General features: G+C 43.1%; 2 protein-coding genes across 9 annotated transcripts in view; both read right to left on the bottom strand.

Annotated features, from left to right (window-relative positions):
- The window catches only part of LOC309704410 (uncharacterized protein), a 342,365-nt gene continuing 321,512 nt past the window's right edge, over window positions 1-20,853 (bottom strand). The window contains exon 3 of the mRNA XM_082529540.1: window positions 1-2,010. Within this exon, the coding sequence (XP_082385666.1) occupies window positions 77-1,441 (1,365 nt within the window). The 5' untranslated portion in view covers window positions 1,442-2,010 and the 3' untranslated portion in view covers window positions 1-76. The remainder of the gene's footprint in view (window positions 2,011-20,853) is intronic.
- On the bottom strand, window positions 2,188-20,597 carry fam83ga (family with sequence similarity 83 member Ga). 8 transcript variants are annotated; one of them, XM_082529534.1, is made up of 6 exons: window positions 20,577-20,597; window positions 19,730-20,204; window positions 18,682-18,849; window positions 10,876-11,000; window positions 7,300-10,537; window positions 2,188-3,713 (listed from the first exon to the last, which is right to left on the bottom strand). In XM_082529534.1, exons 2-6 carry the CDS (start codon window positions 20,180-20,182, stop codon window positions 3,282-3,284), a joined length of 4,416 nt encoding a protein of 1,471 aa, XP_082385660.1. In that variant the 5' UTR covers window positions 20,183-20,204; window positions 20,577-20,597; the 3' UTR covers window positions 2,188-3,281. The 8 variants fall into 8 exon arrangements, 7 of the variants coding, with proteins under 7 accessions (XP_082385660.1, XP_082385659.1, XP_082385661.1 ...); XM_082529533.1 differs by lacking the exon at window positions 20,577-20,597 and adding an exon at window positions 20,297-20,566; XM_082529538.1 differs by lacking the exon at window positions 20,577-20,597 and having other exon boundaries at window positions 3,603-3,713; window positions 8,349-8,469; window positions 8,547-10,537; window positions 19,730-20,566.

A 20,853-nucleotide genomic window follows, 5' to 3' on the forward strand; every position in this document is an offset into this window, starting at 1 on the left:
CTCTGGAGTGGGGTGCTGACCGACTCTCTCTGGTGGCAGCAACCACAGCGGCGGGACTCCTGATGTGGCGGTGGGGTCACTGCTGGTCCCGTGGCAGTGGCCCTCTGGCGTTTCCCTGCAGCTGAAGTGGAGCTCGGCATCCTCTGGAGATGTGGCCAGGCTGGCCACACTTAAAGCAGTGGGTGCAGTTGTCTCCCTCTCCGTTGCTCTGGCAGGTCCTGCAGCCTTTCTTCCTCCAGGTACCCGCGGCAGCATCTGATGTCCTCTTTGTAGTCTGCGACTTGCCAGCGTTCAGGGAAGCAAGAACCATCTGCCTCACCTCTGCAACCTCGTTCCTCAGCTCTTTCACCAGGTCGTGCATTTCGGGTGGAGGATGATTTTTCTTGTCTTCCTTGGTGGCGGGGATCTGTGAGCTGCTGCGTGGTTCATCCCTAGTATGTAGCTCATTGATTCTTGGTGGTTTTGTATTGTTCCTCTTTAACTTGTTCAGTCTTTCTGTCTCGAGATTGGCAGCTTCATTTAGTTTCTCAATCAGCATTTCATCAGTCACATCTGGGTTGTCAAGAAGGGCTTTAATCTGGAACTTTATGTTGTCATTTTGCAGCCCAGTACCCACTGATCTCAAAAACTTCCTTTTTACCAGGTCCCGACTGTAGTGTTCTGCTTCTTTGTCCTTGGATGCGTACAGGAGGCGATCTTTAAGCTCAATGGCTCTGAATAAAAAGTCTTGAGCTGACTCTTTTGGATCTTGGGAAATATTTATCAGTTTTTGGTACAAATCAGATGTGTCATCTTCTCGGTAATGTCCTTTTAATATTGTCTTTAACTGTGTGAGTGTCAAATCAGTCTTTATTTCAAGCATATCACGCAGTTTGAGACCTGGATTGATGGCTCTTATCACTGCTTCAATAACTTCTGACTCACTGTGGCCTTTGCGGAGTCCATTTTCCATCTGATGCAGCAGGTTGGTATAGGACAGCCGATCGCGCTGCCCTCCCTCACCTATTTGGCCACAGATGCGAAACTCCCTGCGAATTGTCACCTCTGGTACTTTAGAAGACAGCAGGTTCGGGGCAGCGTCCGCCATCTTGAGTTTCTGCCCTATCGCTCTAATTTCTTCCTGCAGCTCGTCATACTTGTCTCTTGCGTCTGAAGGGCGGGAAAAATCACTCTCGGCCGTATTGTCTTTAGCTTTATATTCGCCCAAAAACGATAAAAGTTCTTTCACAAACTGTACAGCATCGTCTGGTGTATAACTGTTTTCCACCTCGTCCAGTTTATGTTCTATAACTTTCATCAGTTGGCGTCTGGAAGTGTCTTTTGTAGGCTCATTTAGCGGTGTAGCAAAGCCTTTCACCTTATAACCCACTTCTATGAGCTGATCACGACTTAGCTGGCAGAGTGTGGCGGTGATCTTATCTCGTCGGGCTTCTATCTCCATTGTGGGTACTCACAAGCTTGTCTTTAGTCCGTCAGATTTCAGGTCCGGTGCTTGGAGAAAGGTTTTTCTTCAGCCGTGCGGTAGCGCTAACGTTAGCCGCTAATGGCGCTAACCAGGCTTCTGCTTCACTCTCGTGCGGGAAGTTCTTCAAACCTTCCTCCTGGCTGGCTCGCCATGATATGTTGCAGCTTTAAGGCAGGGATGACTCCTGGAGTTGCTTTCTCACTGTATATGCTTTATTTCACACTCCGATCATAACAAAAACATACAGCAGCTCCTCTCCGACTCCTAGCCCTTTGCTGCGGTGGAAAAAGAACCACTCCAAAACCCCTTCAAGGAACATATGTACAAAAGAGTTTTCCTAACACACCAATGGGGCGTTCAATGCCATCTGGTTAATATGAGTACTCTGGCAGAATAACAGTTCAAATGAAAAATATACCAGAACAAACAAGCAACCAAAAAAGAAGTGTGGGGTACCTTTGAACCAATGAACAAAGTATAACCATTTATACTTTTTAACATAACCCGGCCCCGTCGATATGTGTATCTCTCACACTTGCAGATGTCTACCTGTCTGCAGTGGATTCAAAAGAGCTGAATTCATCTTAAATCTATGTAAATCCACTACAAACACACCAATGTGGACACTTAACAGTTAAATACAAAATCTTTGGCAAAGGCGTAAACATGCTGCACATTCATTAAAAATGCATTGTCCATTAACTATAACATTACAGACAGAAGATGCTTCTTTATTTATTTTATTTTTTACCATCAAACGACATATGATATTTGTGATTTTTAGCATCTTGGACATCCTGCACATTTCCACTCTCATTTGGAAAAACCTGTGCACTATCTGGTGCATTCCTGCAGCAATTCTTCAGAACATCTTTATCTGTCTTCAGAGGTAGCAAGTCTGTTGGCACAGTCACTTCCAGGACAAAAATATTAAGAATCTAAAAAAATACTTTTGATGTGAAAAAAAGAAAACTGCTCTTTAGCCTTTCAGTGTAACAATACCAAATGACCTAAATAAAATTATAATTGTTTTCACTTTTTTAACATGCACCCCCTTTTTGAATGTACAGATATACAGAGGAGAAAAAATATATTACAAATTCAGGACAAATGCTCCAGATTGCTGTAAAAAAAAAAAGTCACAAAATGCTGAGCGTTTTCTTTATTAACTGTAAAGTAATGTTAGATAACAGCCGGAACTTTAATATGGTATATAATATAGTCCTATGTAAATCCAGTTAGGTGTGTACCAGTTTTAAACACTATTAACGTACATTTTCATCAATCCCCATTAATCAAACAGCAAAAATTTTAAAAAATAGAAAATACGATATTAAAGCCGTACGTTAATCCACAAAAACATATGGGAGTCATCCAGTAATGCCAATAATATATTGTTTTTCTTTTTGCTTTATCTGCTGTATATGTGCAGCATGTTTAAATACAGTAAGTCAAAGAGCTGATTGATGTAAGAGTTTTTGTTTTTTTTGACTGACGCCTGAGGTTGGAGAATGAAAACACACTATTTCAGTTTCCTCATCCAAGTTATTAAAAATGTATGCAAACTCTGGTCTAGTCTTTTTATTGCACCTGAAGTCATGACCTCCCGGGGAAGAAAGCTCGCTGTAAACTGGCAGGCAGCTGGATTTAAATATGAAAAATAAATCTCCACGAGTTTAAATGCAGACATGAAAAATTAGTCATACAACACGAGTCAAGAAAGAGGTAACAACATGTGTTGGTATATAAACATTGGCCCAGTGGTGATTTCGCCTGACGCAGTAACATTAAAAAGACGTGATGACCAGTGACCACGTTAACTGGTGGTTTTACTCTCATGTGCTGGAGTGGCCACGCTGCCTCTTTTACTGTGTGCTGGAGTCTTGTTCACTTTGCCATTCATCCCCTTAAGGTTGTACAGCCGGCTGAAACTCAAGTTAAATGGAGTTCTCCCATCCTGCACTTCCGGTCCAGATGCCGTCTGGTTGTGAGACTGAGTACTGAGCTGGATCTGTGGGTTCATATGGAGTAAGGAGGAGTTTGGATAAGGAGTTTGGTTCTGTGCTGCTGAATCCTGGCTCTGCTGGCTTTGGGAGACCCGTTTCCGTCCGGCTATAGATCCCACAGTACCCGTCACCAGTGGTTGAGGTGGTCTGGTTGACGTTTTGTGAAGAGATGACATATTATCAAAGAAATTCGGATTACGTTGGACCCTCTGTTTTTGAGGTTTGGGTGAAGAGTGTGAAAGCTGCAGAAAAAAGAAAGACAGAGGAGATGTCTGACTCAGGGTGTGTGTAACACTTCTGCAGCCAACAGTTTCTCATATTTAATCTATTATATGTGGGGCAACTTATCTATAATGCAGTGTAGGATTCTTACACTCACACACGCATTAGCAAGTGACATATAAGCTTTGTTGCAAATGGAAAAGAGAGGGTGCAAAGTGTCTGTGTTATTTTCACGTTCATTAATATTACATGACTGAAATAAGCTAAAACATGCAAACAACACTTCACTGACTCAGACTGAGTACTCTGAGATGAAAGGCAGTGGATTCGGGGCAAGAGTGAGTGAGTTAAACACCAATAAATGTGAAACCTATTCATCTTTTAGACTCCTTTAAATACTCTATCAGTGCAAACACGCACAGCACGTCATTATAAATATGCCACCTTTATTCGCACGAGGCATCCTTCTTCAATAATGAACAAAGCATGGTTGTGCTGCTGTGTTTCAACTTAGTGATGCTCTGCTGGTGAAAGGTTCATGGATCAACACACAAACACAGAAACAAATGCTGTAAATTATATTACATAGGATTTCAATTATATACAGTACTGTGCAAAACTCTTGATCCAACCCTGAATTTGTTATATATTTTGTACTCTTTCTTTTTAAGTGATCTTGAGCAATAGTTCTTGAGGCTTTAAGAGTCTTTCTTTGAACAACGGCTACTTTTCACATGTTTAACAATAATGGAATTCCTAAAGAGCTATAAGCCAAAAAAGAATATGATGTGCAGTGTGAGGAACAGTATCTGAAAGTCATGTCCTTCAGAAACAGGGGGGGGGATCCAGCATAAACCTGAGAGAAGCTGGGCCTTCAATGATCTACTGTTCACTGAAGCCTCATCAGAAATGGCCTCAATGGAAAGGTGTCTGTCAAGAAGCCATTCCAGAAGGGAAGCAGAGAGAATGGGCTGAGATATACAAATCACATAATAACTGGACTGAAAATCAGGGTCAGCAGGTCTTATAGAGTGATGAATCCAAATTTGAAAATTTAGTTTAAATCATCATGAGCCAGCTGAGGTGCAAGGTAAAACAGTAAGTCTACACGGTGGAGGCGCTGTCACGGTTTGGATCTGAATTTTAGATGGTGGGGATCTTACTGGAACTGATGGAATTTATGAATGCAGAAAAAAATCCACCATGCATTACCTTCTGGAAAGCATTTTATTAGCATGACAATATGACAACGATCCAAAACACACTACCAAGGCAGTAAAAGAATACCTGATTAAAGCCCAGAGCTCACACCTTCAAGTTATTGAAGCAGTATGGGATCATCTTGACAGAACAAAAGAAAAGGCAGCCAACATCCAAAGAAGCCTGGAGAACTATTCCTGAAGACTACTTCAAGAAATTGCAGAAAGGCTGCCTATCAGACTTCAGACTGTGTTGAAAAAAACATGCAGTCATATAAATGTTCAAAATTAGAATTGTGCAAACTCTGTTTTTGCTTTATATACTTTTCCTGCCCAAGCATAAAGAAATGAGGGGCGGCTCAAGACTTTAGCACAATACTGTATGTTATTAAAGCCTTTCACATTCAATTTTTCTAAACTTTGATGAAACTTAATATAAAAAACTGTCAGTGAAGAACAAAAAGGCACTTTGATAAATGCACTATTTCAAGTTTCTTTATATAGCACATTTCATATGACAGGCATAGACTTAACAAGCTTCAAAGCAGAAGGAAAAAGGACATCACACATGGCAAAAACTTCTAAAATAAGAGATTAAATGGTCTGTATTTGTATAGCGCTTTACTCAGTCCCTAAGGACCCCAAAGCGCTTTACACATTCAGTCATCCACCCATTCACACACAGGTGCACACAGCACTGACAGCGCCACCAGGCCCTCCACCACCAGTAGGCAACGGGTGAAGTGTCTTGCCCACGGACACAACGACTGAGACTATCAGAGCCGGGGCTCGAACCGGCAACCTTCCGATTACAAGACGAACTGCCAACTCTTGAGCCACAATCGCCTTTTACACTTTAAAAAGGGATTTTGATCAGCAGGATAAAAAATATAGGAATAAAAATAACACTGATCCTGAAAAATTTCCCCATTGATCACACACGTGCAAAAAGAGATACGCTTTGAGTCTCTTTGCGCTATAAGTTACAAACATCCACCGTAAACCCTCGTAACATGAGCGCCCAGCGCATCCATGAGCCTCAACTGGAGTCGCCAGCTGTTTCCCAGCCCACACGTTGTGCCATTAGACCATCCGCTTTCCACTTACACACATAAAACACACCCGCAACATGCTTACCACGTAATACCAGAACAAGCAGTGAGAAATTATTTTACTGGGAGGCGAAGAGAAGAAGAAATAAGAAGGACGTTTAAACTTTTTGGTTTTATTTAAGACTCTCCCTGCAGCACTGCCGTCAGCTTTCAGGCCCCACTTCTGTGGAACCAACTCCCAGTTCAGATATAAAAGACACCCACCCTTTGTTACAGCTTATAGTTACAGCTGGATCAGATGACCCTGAATCCTCCCTTAGTTACACTGTAATAGGCCTAGACTGCTGAGGGCTTCCTATGATGCACTGATTCTTCTTCCCTTATTTCTTTTCATTCTATGTGTTTAAACACATCTCTGCATTTAATCATTAGTTATTAATCTCTTACTATGGCTCTCTTCCACAGCATGTGTTTTATCTTGTCTACCACACCTCACCCCCAACCGGTCACACCAGATGGCTGCCCCTGCCTGAGCCTGGCTATGCTTGAGTTTTCTTCCTGTTGAATGGGAGTTTTTCTTCCCTGCTGTCGCCAAGTCAATGTTTGACTGTTGGGGTTATTCCTTTGATTTGGTGAAATATAATTATGCATATATTTACTTAATACCTGCATTGTTACATTAGGAAAAGGTGCATAATTTTCTATTGAAAATAAAAGCATCAGAAAAGGCTGAGACTGTGACAGGAAGCACCTACAACTGTAGATATGTTGTTTTTAAAGATGATAAAAGGCCGGCTTAGAGATAGTGAGCATGTGCTTCTACAAGCTAAGATCACACCCACATTTTTGGCATGCTTCGGGTTTTTTCCGTCACGCAAGTTAACACAGAGTAAAGCCTTGGGATCTACTAAAACATTTATTTTGCCCTCATTTAGTTGTAAAATACATTTGGGCATCTAATTATGAACCCTGGCAATGCAATGGGTGCGTTTCTTCAAGAGACTAAGGATGTTGGCGGATACAGATATGTTTACCAAGGCTCCAATGGAAGATTGACACCACTTTCATGTTTGCATACTAAACAGTTTCAGCTGCTTAGCTCAGCTTAGCACAGAGACTGGAAACGATGGACATACAGCAGCAACTAAGTGTCTCAAGGTCACCAATTGAAAAACTGTGTTTTTTTTAATTAAGTTGTCAAAGAAGGAAAAATGTGTTACCTTAATTTCAATTAATTAGTGTGATGTTTTTGTTTTTTAACAAAATCCAGTTGTATATATACCCATTTGGATATGATTGGCAAACTAAAGAAACGTTTTGTTGGTTTTAAATGTTATTCTGATCAGTGCTCATACCTTCTGTCCCTCTGTCTGCCTCTTTGACTGGGGGCTCGCTCTCCTCTCTGTACCCCTGGGTCTTATTTCCACCTGGTTTGAAGCGTTCTCCCTCCCCTCTCTGTCTGGTCTCCCTCCCTCTGTTGATTTAATGTCACCAGCGGACGATCGCTTTGGCTTTGATCTCTCTTTACTTGACCCTCCTGCAGTCATTCCTCCATCCACCAGTCTGTCTGCAGCTGACTGGCTCCTTGCCACCTTTCTCGTAGGCGTTTGGACCTCTTTGTCTTTTCCTCCTGTTTCAGTTGAATCTTTGCCTCGTTTAATTTGCACCATTATTCTATTAGTATCCTCCCTGCCTCTCATCTCTGTCCCCTGGGATTCTTGCTCTTCCCTCGTCTCGGCCACACTCAGTTTCCTCCCATGTTCGTCCTCTTCACTCGCTTCTTCTTCACTTGCCTTGTTCTCTACCTCCCTAGTTTCCACTTTTTTTCCAAGTAAAGAAGAACTGGGGACTTTAGCGGCCCCAGTCAAAGTCTGTGTTTCACTGTGTGCCGTACCTAATGTAGCATCACTTGAGCTGTAATTTATGTGTGCAGGACCGGTGCCAGTGGCGGGAGAATTTAGACTATTTGTGTGTGCGAAATTAATGTGATCCGCTATCATCCCCTGGTCACGAGAAGCCATGTGGTCAAAAACAGGCTCATTAAAAAGCGAGTCGCTACATTCATAATACTCTTCAGAGGTGGTGGAGAGAGTGGAGTCCTCTCGTGAGGAGATATAACCATCAAAAATGTCTGGCGATAGAGAATCCAAGGCTGGCGTGCGTGGAGAAAATCCATCAGGAGTGGGAGTGTGTGCTTTAAGCGACTGTGATCGGTGCACAGGTGTTTGCGAACGGAAGTCCGGCAGGTGTGTTTCGGTGAGGTGTAAACGCAGGGCTTTTTCGGGCGTGTGTGTGCCAACACGTCCTGTAGAAGTTTGTTCTTGAAAGGTGCTGTGCGTGTTGTGATTTGCAGTATTTCGCATATTAACCTCATTGTCTACATGTGTGAGTCTTACTTGTTCACCTTGCTGGCTGTGGGTGTCTGTAGCAGATGTGTGTGCGCCATCGCCGTTATGAGGTCGCAGACATGAGGTCAAGAACACTGGCGCTGTCGAAGAATTCAGAGCCTCCATCTGATCCATGTCCTGTGGTTTAGAAAATGATATCCTTTGGGGTTCATGTACTCTTGCGAGAAATGTTCTGCACTGTGTCACATTTTCACCTTTTCTGTCTGACACGTCACCAGATTCAGAGCCTGTCAGAGTCCTTTCAGGGCTCGCTGTATCTGCCTGCGCTGTTGCTACACAGCGTGCGTCCATCTTCCCAATAATCCTGCAATCTTCGGAAGTTTCGAGGTCAACATCTTTTGGAATGATTTCTTGAATTTTCAATGCGGCTGCCTTTGGTGCATCATTAATCAAAGCGTCTGACTTGTGCAGCTCGCTTCCAGCGACCGTCTGGGATGCTGCTCCGTCATCGTCTTGCTCATCTGCTTCCACACTTGTCTCTTTAGATTCTTGCTTTGAAGTTTCTACAGGATTCCCTGTGTTCTCTGTGTCTTTTTGTGCCCCTGCCTTACTGGTACTGTCGTCCTGCAGCTCAGGGACAGTTTGACACTCTTTTACCAGAGATGTCTGCTCAACAGCTGCCACATCAAACGCACTGTGGGCCACGAGGGGCCCTGTGCTGGCCTCGGGCCTCCTAACAAGACGGATCTCCGGCAGTTTCTGCCCATTGCTGGTGCTGCTGTCACTCATAACTATCTGTATGGTACGAGGTTTAGGGATAGGGGGAGCTGGGGTCAAAGAAGAGGATGCAGGGAGGGGTGGATTTGGTGTTGTAACGGAAGAAGTAAGAGGAAGGGCAGAGGAGCTGGTGGAGGGAACAGAAGCGCTAGAAGATGTGCTTGAGTGCACTGTAGTAATAGGAATGTGGTTATTTTTAGACTGTGTGGCAGAAACCAGGGAGGTGGAAATGTTGCTGTGGACAGTTGGAGTCTGGATGCTAGAAGCCACTTCAGTAGAGATTTGCGGTTGCTTGTGAACAGCTCGTGTTTGTGAATCCGCCTGTGGTGGTGGGGTCTTTTCTTTCGTACCTTGTTCTGTGTTTAATTCTGGGGAGTCGGGAATCTGAGGGGTGTGTGCACCGTTTGGTGTTGGGGTGTGTGTCCTGTGCACAGCAGAACTTTGTGTGCTCAATCTACTTGTAGGTTCTGCTTTCTTTTCTGTGTTTAATTCTGGGAGCGAGCCTGACTCAGCGTGACTGTTTGATGAGACGGGTTGTTCTGCGTGGGAAATCTTCCCCTCGTCAGAAGCGGGTGCTTCGCTGCTGGATTGGGGAAGTGCTTGTGCACCGAGGGGAGTATCAAGGCCTGCCTCTTGGTTAGTGGTTGTGCTTAAATCAAATTTATTCTTGGGGCTGACAGAATTAGTGGCGTCTGACTGCAGGTCAGACTTTTCCTCAGATGCAGGTGATTTCTGTTCAGATGCCTCTTTGTTATGTGTGACATCACTGAGTTGTGCTTGCTGTGCTTTTTCTACAGCATCATCAACCATGGATTTAGCCTGTGCTGGTTGGAGTGCATTCACCTCCTCTTGTTTAGGAGTCGCCTGTGTGGGCTTGGCGACTTCTTCCTTGGATTCCTTTGTGCTGCTGAACGGACTGCTAAACCTGATCGCCTGGCTGGTTTCAAACATCTCTGAACGCTGCAAGTGGACTTGAGTTGGTTTTTTGGCATCCCGAACATTAATGAACCCTATGACATCACTGGGGGGGTCAGGTTCTGGCCATGTGGGCAGGTATGCGATTAAGCATGCTTTTTCTAGATTTATTAATCCAGGATGGAGAGGAGGAGATTCTTTTGTCGATTCTTCACTAGCCTTGCCTCGCCTCTTCTTCTTGGAGTTCTCTGGATTTTGGGGTTCTTTGGGGCTTTCTTGGTTAACAGAGGTGGTGGGGCCGGGGTTGGTCAAAGCAACCAGGGCATATTTTGGGCTGTACAACTTCCTCGCAATCTCAGCAGAAGGGGGTATGACAGGGGCGGGCTGTGGGAGGGGTTCCGGCTCAGGTTCAGGCTCTGTGATGGTCTGCCGGAGGTCAACAGAACTGGAGGACAGATAGAGGAAGCGAAACAGTCGGTCAAAGCCATCCACAGCCTGGCCTGTAACCACGGTGATGAGATTCCTATCCAGACGTGAGGCCATCCAAGTGAAGCTGCACAAAAAACAAATATGAACAAATAAAAAATGCAAATTCAGACTTATTTAAACTGCACCACGATACCACAAAACAAACTACACTACACTGCAAGCATAATGAAGTAATCAGCAATGACTGCAAACGTAAAAGTATAATAATCCAGTCACTTAGGAACTGCACGGTTACTCTAGTAGATTGGATACATTTACAACCTGTTTGTCTGCTATGTCGACAAGCCATTGTTTATTTATCTCTTGTGCCAAGTTGGCAGTTTCAAAAGCAGGTGGAGCACAAGGGGATAATCTTTTTCTGACACATTCTCCCTCCTTCTCACACACGTGATGTGCACTGACCTGTACGACCCAGACACAGCTTTGTCTCCATCAACGAACATGAATCTGTGACCCATTCGCCCTCTGACCTTGGTGCAGGACCTCGTGTAGAACTCCGCTCCTTCTGAGCAGCGGACACGAAGGTGCTGAAACACAAACAAACACGCAATTTTTGTACATATTAAAGACCCAAAACTGCCTTCATAACCTGTGACCTGCATTATAGAATAAAAGCCTGCCAAACAATGTGAGTAGAGACCGTGAGTCACACTACGTCAGCCAAAGAACAATAACATCCACAAATAATAGTAATATCAAACATTTACAACTCAAATGTAGCCAATGTAGAATTTTCTTTTTTTGCTAACAAACAACTGTTTGCAGCCAAGTGGCAGAGGGCTTTCGCTTTGGTGGCCTCAGAATCTCATCTCTGATTTTTGCAGATGATGTGGTTCTGTTGGCTTCATCGGGTGATGGCCTCCAGCTCGCACTGGAACGGTTCGCAGCCGAGTGTGAAGCAGCGGGAATGAGGATCAGCACCTCCAAATCTGAGGCCATGGTTCTCAGCCGGAAAAGGGTGGAGTGCCCACTCCGGGTCGGGGATGAGTTCCTGCCCCAAGTGGAGGAGTTCAAGTATCTCGGGGTCTTGTTCGCGAGTGATGGGAGAAGGGAGCCGGAGATCGACAGACGGATTGGGGCTGCAGCTGCAGTAATGCGGACGCTGCACCGGTCCGTCGTGGTGAAGAGGGAGCTGAGTGTAAAAGCGAAGCTCTCAATTTACCGGTCGATCTACGTCCCTACCCTCACCTATGGCCACGAGCTGTGGGTAGTGACCGAAAGAACGAGATCGCGGATACAAGCGGCAGAAATGAGCTGCCTCCGAAGGATGGCTGGCCTCTCCCTTAGAGATAGGGTGAGAAGTTCGGCCATCCGGGAGGGGCTCAGAGTAGAGCAGCTGCTGCTCCACATTGAAAGGAGCCAGCTGAGGTGGTTCGGGCATCTGACAAGGATGCCCCCTGGGCGCCTCCTGGGTGAGGTGTTCCAGGCATGTCCCACCGGGAGGAGGCCCCGGGGCAGACCCAGGACACGCTGGAGAGTTTATATCTCTCGGCTGGCCTGGGAACGCCTTGGTATTCCCCCGGATAAGCTGGAGGAGGTGGCTGGGGAGAGGGAGGTCTGGGCCTCTTTGCTTAGGTTGCTGCCCCCGCGACCCGGCCCCGGACAAAGCGGATGAAGATGGATGGATGGATGGATGGATGGATGGAACAACTGTTTGCCTTAATAATAATCCCTAAAACATAGATACAGAAGTCATTAGCAGTCATTTTCCACTTACTGCCTTAATCTAAGGCAATTGCTCCATGTGTTCAAACATCTAAGCAATCACACAAACTACAGCCAGTGTAAACACTCTGCTTAAAACACTCTGCTTAAAACTTACACAACCCACATTATGATGTCTGGCTTGTCTTTACTTGATTTGAAAACCTATATTCCCCACCTTTGTTGGAAACTGTCTGTTTTTCATGCCTCTTAAAAGCACAGCATATGTGTTATAAAATAAGCCTTCTGAGTCAATTTTCCTGCACCTGCTTTTGCCTATAATGTGTTAAGGCTCAAAGCCTATAATGAAAATAATTATTCCTTTCAACAGAAAACATGTTTTCCTTCCATCTGTCCATTGTCATTAGCCATTTCTGGGTCCAATCACTTCTTCTGATCTCAAAATCAAACAAATGTTGAAATACCACTTAGGCTATGTTCACACTGCAGGTCTTAATGCTCAATTCCGATTTTTTTGATCAAATCCGATTTTTTTGTCTGCTTGTTCACACTACAAATAAAAGGTGACAGCAAACGCGCTCTAGTGTGAATCCTCAAAGCGGCCCGCATGCGCAAAAGAAGACGTCACACACACTGCACTCTGTTTAGATCCAGACCAAGCAGTATGGTTTGACTGATGGCTGTTAATATAAAGACTTGCCACATCTTTTTCTTTTCTTTTTTTTTTGCAGAATTCTGAGATTAAAGTCAGAATTCTGGAAAAGAAAAAAGACATGTCCACTTTTTTTCTTTGTTTCTCCTGTGGCCCTAATCCTCTTCCATACTGCAGAGTTATGGTTAGGATAATATAAAACATTAGCACAGGGAAGATGGAGGATGAGTTAAACTGTTTTCAGTAAAAGTTCACGGTTCCAGTTAGTAGAGACAAACGTCATAATATGGCAAATAGAAGATGACGAAAATGTCTGAAATTATTCATCCACAACAAAAGATTAGCCGTTAATATCCCCAAACACATTGAATAGCAATCAACTTTTTCTCAGCAGCTAGTGGTGGCTGAAAATAAAAAAAAATAATTCCAAAATAAAAGTTGAACTGATGCCTTGGTTTAAGGTGCTTCTTAAACAATATCTGGATGTCCTTGTTAGACTTTCTATCAACAGTAATTTTGTGTTCAAGGATAGTTTTCTAAAACCTCTGCATCAATTAAAATTAAATGAACGAAATTTAAAAATGAAATGAATGAGAACTATATATATTTACACAGACTGCTGTGGTGACTGAAACCTGTGACCTCATCACTTATCCTACTGAGCTTAATGGCACATTTGAATAATATCATTCCTGACTGTATGATGCTAACATTGTGGAAAGAGCCTGATGTTAGGTTCAACATGCAACAAATGAAATACAACAGAGGTATACAAAACTGTGACTACCTTAAAAGTGTCTATTTCTTAAAATCAGGTTGCAGTAATACTAGTTTGTGTACATGGAGAAGACCAAGTTGCATTAAAGTCTCATCACAATCATGTACTAAAAAAACAAAACAGAGACAAATGCCTTTTATTTCTTCTTTGCAGTAATCTGATCTACATTTCTTACTTTGTAAGAGACGGGCTGACGCAACAACTATTCTACGTGACACAACATCAACATCCATATATGTACGGTTCAGTTTCTGGCATCAATCATTGACAAGTTTTGACCAAGGAGATGACGCCGCAGTTTTAATCATGTTTGCTGGGTGTTGCTGCACGGTTTGGATTACTCACTAAAGCAAACGTCTGATCCTGAGCTTACTTTCACTTTGAAATTTTGTTCAGACTGAAAGTGATTCCTTTCTGAAACGTTCAAATATTTGGAGTCTGGGACACCGTGAAGCCTGGGAGTTTTTAGAAACAGCTTAAAAACATGCTGTACATGAACAGTGCTAACAGAAAAACTGGAGCGCTTGAAAGTAACCACAGTAACTGAATCCTCACATCATCATCTAACCCAATGCACTTTCAGAAAGCAAAAGACAAATAGATACCAACTAAGCCTATGCAATCTCTGTGCATATGCATGTGCAAACATGACCTCTGTGAAAAGCCTGTTTTCAACTATACACCAAACATATAAAATAATGTATGTTGCAATGCTAACATTTAACCAGTGTAAGGTTCATAATAACTGAATGGTACAATATCATTGTTGCAATCATAAACTGATATTAGAAAGGCTGACTCAGTCAAACTTTTCAGAGTTAAATGTTGCAAATATTTTTTATCCTAATACTTGCATGGTGATATTGTATCAATACAGGAACACTAAATATTGATATTTTATTAAAGAAATTAAAATATGGTGGGAACGCTGTGAACAAAAGGCACATGCAACACTACCACCCTAAAAGTACCCCAAAAGGTGCTTTTAGGGTGTTTTTCTTCATTGTCTGTAGTGTTTAAGAGCTAAAAGTCTGTATAAAACTAGTTTAAAAAACATGGTTTCCTTCCATCACTTTTCTACATCACTAGCTGCTTGTCAACTCTGTTGTCATTGACCATTTATAGGTCCAATTGCTTCTTCAGTTCTCAAATATTAAGATACCGCTGAGTGTTAAAAACAATTTATTTCGTTTCAGCTCCAACAAAAAGATCCCAGTTGTTACAATAAAAAAAATAAAGGTTTAGGTATCCATGAACAGGTTTACAAAGTTAGGCAGTGCTATAAGCTCGCAGGACGCAAGCAAACTCTCATTAAATCGACTGAACTGAAAGACCATCTGACAGACTTAACCTCCTAATTTGCAACAAGCTAATACCTAAGTTACATGATTAAACATAGGACATCAATCTCCTTGCATCTACAAAATAATAAGAAAAAAAAAGCGTGGCTTCCTGGTGACAATATTGAATTTTTTCACATTCTGCGACCGAGTGCAACTTGTGGTGACTCAGTGGTTGCCCAGAGATTGAGGGTGTTGCACTCATGACCATGTGGACTGACTGAGGTCACTCTCAGAGAGATTGTTGGAGGTTTGCAAAGAATTGCTGTCTAATTTATAAATGCAGACAGATTGCCAGCATGTTGCCATCAGTCTGATTGAGTTTTTGTCAATGAGTGCAACTTGAGGGACTCGACTCAACAGGCTGCCAGCTGGTTGGATTCTGGTTATATTCATGTAGAAGAAGAAATGTTCATGTAATAGTTAAATGTGAATTTCAATCTATGTAGACAGCAACACATATATATTCATGGATGATTTATCACAGTTAATTGTTGTATTATCCAAAAAAGAATGCATGGAAGTGTTAGGCTGACAATCTCATTTTACAAACATAATACAGTAACGTTGGAGAGAGAAAAAAAAAAAATCACACCATTACACATATTGACCTTAAGTTGTGTGGTTCTTGTTGTCGTTACTCAGCAGTACATAAATAAGCTCCATAAGCCCAGCAAGGTGTGTAACAGACCCTCAAGTCACCTTGACACACTAGTCCTTTGGTTTGTTGTAAGTGTAGACTTACACTGTCTGATCTGGGGATTTTCACCCTGCCCTTCCGGATGCCTTGACACAACTTTGAGTGCTAAGTCTGTCTGAAAGCCACATGATGCAGCCAAAACATCATGCAGTCAGTCTTCTTGTTTCAGCTCCTCCTCGTTTCTTTTTTTCTGGCATGCTTTGTCTCACAGTAGAAACACTTGTTTTCCTCCTTCGTTTAGGCACACCCTAAACTTTCTCCTTCCCCCAGTGCATTCCTTTGGTTAACCGATTCGATAAATTGCATTGCATGCTCCAAGTTCATGACGACGAGCATTTGAGCAGTTGTTCAATGCATTTTATGCGGAAATAAAACCACCTCCGAGTGCACTGTGGTTTCAACAGTCTCTACAGTCAATGTGCACACTTTGCTAAACTACTTAAATTAAGCTCTGTCAGCTTGAAGTGTGGCAGTTGGATATTTTCCTAGAAAACCTTCCTGAATAACTGATGGGTAAGAAGAATTTAGTACCTTATTGCCCACTCAGGTGCCAGATTCCACTTACTCTCACTCACTTGGCAACTCATTTCACCACTCATCTGCTCCTCCTCCCATCCCTCCCCTCCAGCCGCTCTATCTCGTCACTTACGGCTTGTGGTAAATTCCCAAACTATCACCTGTTTCCTGCAAGTCATCCTCTGATTGTCTTTCTTGACAGACTTGTCGCTTTTAGAGATGTTTGTGTTAGCTGCTCATCGTCGTCACGTACTCCTGTCTCCTGGCTCTTCAGATTTTCCACATAGATGAGCATCTATTGGTGCACTGTTAATGTTAATGTCATAAATGGCTATGTAGTTTTACTTGGTGAAATAGGCCCCACGCCAAAGGTTGCCTGCCAGTATAACAAAGCAGCAGTATATGACACATCAGGGAGCAAGCCCCTCCAGTGCACTTCATAGGAGAACCTAACAGACTCGCAGTGTATGACTAAGAGAAAGGAAGCACGCTGGCTGTCAAACAAACAAGATTGTGTCCTACTACACTGGATCCATCTCTTAACAGCGTTGTTTTACTTGCTGCAGAGCCACCGTGGATTAAACAGAATAGCAGCTTTGCATGTCATTTTAAAACTCTCTGTCAGGTGTACGTTGTACGCTCCTGTTGGCTAAAACCAGAGAGTGACCTACCTGAAGGAGATACACTTGTCTCTCCATAAATATTAGAAGAAACTGTGGCACAGAATGTCTTTTCTTCATACAGAGCCACTGTGCTATCAAATATTTAATTTAGCAGAGCAACTTCAGCCTGTGTGTCTACTGTGAAGCAAGTAGGAGTAAAACTGTTAAAGACAGATTCTCAGTGCTTATGACTCTAAAGCAAGAAAAAGGTCTGGGACGTCTTAGTAGGAAATAATAACATGGCATTTAATTCAAAAGGCAAATGCAGTGAGTATGAATCGCATATGAAAAACTCGTTAAACTGAGCAACCGCTTTCACTTATCATGTCATGTGCCACACAAACATGTGCTTTTGTTGACAAAGCAAACACTGCTGCTATTGAATTTCTTGCTGTTTTGTTGGCAAATTGGATCCAGATGGTACTGAAAGACTGTCAAGCCTGTTTAACTTTAGTTACTCTGAGGCATAAAGTGACAAGTGTGAGTGTTTGTGCATCTTTTCTTATCAGCATGATCTGCACGCATGCATGCTACTTTAGATATTTTGAAATATTTCTGCAGTATTACAGGGACCACTAAGCACACAGGTCGAGCCAATAAGGTACGGCTAATGCTGCAGACGGTAGGCGTGATCATGGCTAAAAAAAATTATTCTTCAATTCTGACCAAAATGTAAGTGAAATACATGAAATCAAACATTTATTTAATCAAATAAAGAGCTGTTGAGGACAATGTGCTTGGTGTAAACTGTATAACAATCAGGTGAATTTCATTTTGCCAATTTCATGGAAAATTTCCATTAAATTTTCTTCTGTACTCATGGAAAATTTCAATCCTTTACAGTTGAACCAAACACTCCAACTGGAAACACCTTGCGTTGGATGATTTCAGCTCCTTCTTCCACCTGTCAAGCAAAACTGTGTCCAAGTGAAACAAGCAGACCTTGTGAGAGGCCCCATCTAATGCTGACTAAGCCATTAAAAAACACTACACAGTGAAGTAATATGAGAGAACATTAATCCTGCACAACGACACTTTAACCAGTAATCTATCCTAAACTGTTCTTGAGAAATGATCACACCTAACAGAAAGCAATTGTTTCTTTTGGTTGACTTGAGTTAAAATGATTGTGTTTGCTTTGGCAGCTTTCTACAAAAGATTTATGCCCCAAGAAAACAGTTCAGTGAAAACGCATTTTTATATTCCATGCAACTCCCTTTTAACATGTCCCGGCACGAGAAAGATCTGTTTCATATCTGTGTTTTGATCGTAGCTAGCTACTTACAATATGTAACAATAAAGGTAGGCAGAATGGGATTTATCTGCGTTGCAGTACCAGCTGGGTGGATCTACTGGTGGTTGTGTGGACTCTAGCGTGTGTGCGTGTGAGGGAGACAGCGAGAGACAAAAGAGAGAGGGGAAGCCGGCATGTGCTTCTGTTTATCCGTGCATAACAGAAGTCTCTTGACTTCAGTTGCTTATTTTGCGAGATAATCTGTCCTTGTGTTCTACATCAACAGCCTTACAAAGTTATTTCAGGCTCAAAAACACAGCAAGACTTTCCATTTTGTCCCAAAGGCTTCAATGCACGCGTTTGGGGCCAACAGGCAAAGACGCTCAACTCGTCAGTGAGACATTTACCCTGTAACATTTTGACCTCACATGTCACACAATGAAATTTCGCTTTCTATCTCATTATCATTTGAGTCGTAATCACCTTTTATTGCCTAGGTGGACCGCTTTGAATGGCGACGTCTGTCCAACAGCGTGCTGTGGGAAAACTGAACGGCTGACTTTTATGACTGTTTTCAGCTTTACTTAGAATTTGGACTCACTCTTTCATGATAAGATTCAAATTGCTATGCAAAATGACAAAGTGGGTGGTACCGGCTCACCTTGAGGTGTCCGGCGTGCATGTTGGCCCTCCGACACATGGCCAAGAAATGAGGTAGCGTTGCACGTTCCAGCAGGATGTAAACAGAAACTCTCCTTTTGAAACCAGCATCAAGCAAATCTCTGAAGATGTCGACATCAGTGAAGACGTCCATCACCACTGCGATTACCTGGAGACGCAGAAGCACAGGCACAGAACCTAGATCAGCCTCAGATACTCCTATGTAGTTCATGCATGAAAATGAAAACAAAATTCATTACAGAGCAGAAGGATAAAAGCCTCAGCCTTAAGGTTACTGCGCGGACACATTTTTATGCCAAAACAAATAACACTCAAGTTGTTTTTCAGGTTTAAGTAAAATAAGTGTTTCCTATGCAGAGGGAAAGTTCTCCCAGCTCTCACAGCTACTTATACAACCGATAACTCGTTTTCTGTCTGAAGCTCTTGAGGAAAATGATCCAGCGAGCTCGTTTCAGGCAAATAACACGTCACAGAGAAGTGATGCTAAGAAATAAGACATGTCATAAATTTCTGCCTCCAGATGACTCAGCCGCATAAACAGACACAAACACTGACTGATAGGCATGAGCGCTGCAAATTACCCATGCAAATACCCCACCTAGCACACATAGTCCACTGTTAGTGGCATAGCTGATAATGGCCATAAATCAAGCTGCACTTTACTCATTTGGTCAGCAGTCTGTAGTCTGACTATACTGACTTCTTTAGACTTTATGCCAGCACTGTGGGTAATTTCAGGACTATGCACAGCTGATTAAAGAAAAAAAAAGTTAGTTAGATGGCTAGAAATCAATATTTTCGGATTTTTATTCAGTCATTAAATGAACTCAGGTGAGTAAACATTAGCATGCTTTGAAGATGAACCAACACACAAGTCATCCAGGAAGCTCAAAACACACATAAATATTGATGAGAAAACAAAGTTTTCATCCGCACTTAAACATGGTTATTTTTATATATTATTTAATGCACAATGTGATGATGAATAGTGCCATTTAATATTATCATAACTGCATTGGCCCACCTACCTTTTGCGCCTGTGCGATCATTTTTCTGACAACCTCTTTGATGTGAGCGTGACCATCCAGCGGCGGCTGCGTGTACACCGTAGTGCGCGTCACCCCCCGGTACGCATCGCTGTCGGGCCAGCCCAGGTCCATCTGCGGGATGGACGTGTCCGACAGCTCTGGCCAGTAGTGAAGCGACAGCGGGGTCTGCACGTCTTCGGCATCCCCCGAGAACAGCTCCAAGCCCGGGTCATAGGGTTCGACGGCGCCGGTGAGAGCTTCCAGCTCCGGGTCTGAGAGGAAACCCCGGAGGCCGCGAGCCTCCAGGTATTTAAAGAACGCCTCGCGACCATCCTGCAGGAGAGCCTCCAGCGCGAGCCGCTGGTCCTCACAGTAGAAGAACTCGGGCTTGGACTCGTGCGTCCGCGGGTTCACGTGGTTATCATCCAGGCACTGAAGCTGGGATAGAGCCATGTCGCGAGCCCGAAATAGTTAACTGAAAAAAAGCAATACAACTTTCATGAACCACCCAGTTCTACGAGGCAGTTCTCCAAAACGTCTCCAGACTTTGGCTGAAGACAGACGCACCTGTGTGCTTTAATTCCTCGCGTTTCTTTAAAAGAGCTGAGCAGCTTAGCTCGAGGTCTGGTAAATATCTTTCATCGTGTCGCCTGCTTCGGTCAGCGCTATAATTCCGCTGGTCAGCCATAATGCATTAACACTGAGCCATTGTTACTACCAAGCTGAAAGGCTACCCGGCAAGAGAGAAAGTAAATAATGAGCGACATGCTGCCTGCGGCACCGCCCGACAGGTGTGACCTTAACAGGCAAAACACACCTACCCACACGCTTTCAGAAAAAGGCAGACCTTTATCACGTGACCTCCAGGGCTTCCCAGTTTTATGAAGTGTTGCAGCAGGAAGATGTCCATCCCTCGATTTGTCCATTAAATCATTTAGATGGCACCTCATGTGAAAACCATCAGCGGATCATACATAGCTGTTTTACCTGTTCTGTCATGTTTTTTTTTTTCTTATTTAACTTCCTGCCAGGATGGAAAAGCCCCAGCTTGTGTTTTGTAAAGATCAAATTGAAGCACATAATTACTTTAAAGAAAGACTAAAAACTAAAAGATCAAAGCGGGA

Source organism: Aulonocara stuartgranti, assembly GCF_965226115.1.
Source record: "Aulonocara stuartgranti genome assembly, chromosome: 4".
Lineage (NCBI taxonomy): Eukaryota > Metazoa > Chordata > Actinopteri > Cichliformes > Cichlidae > Aulonocara > Aulonocara stuartgranti.

Bases quoted from the DNA above. Each gene is read 5' to 3' on its own strand.
- fam83ga (XM_082529534.1), bottom strand. From the start codon at position 20,182: ATGGCTCTATCCCAGCTTCAGTGCCTGGATGATAACCACGTGAACCCG. The intron at 18,850-19,729 runs GTAGGTGGGCCA...CTGCGTCTCCAG, and splicing joins TGATCGCACAGGCGCAAAAG to GTAATCGCAGTGGTGATGGA. The intron at 3,714-7,299 runs GTATGAGCACTG...TTTTTTCTGCAG, and splicing joins GGCAGACAGAGGGACAGAAG to CTTTCACACTCTTCACCCAA.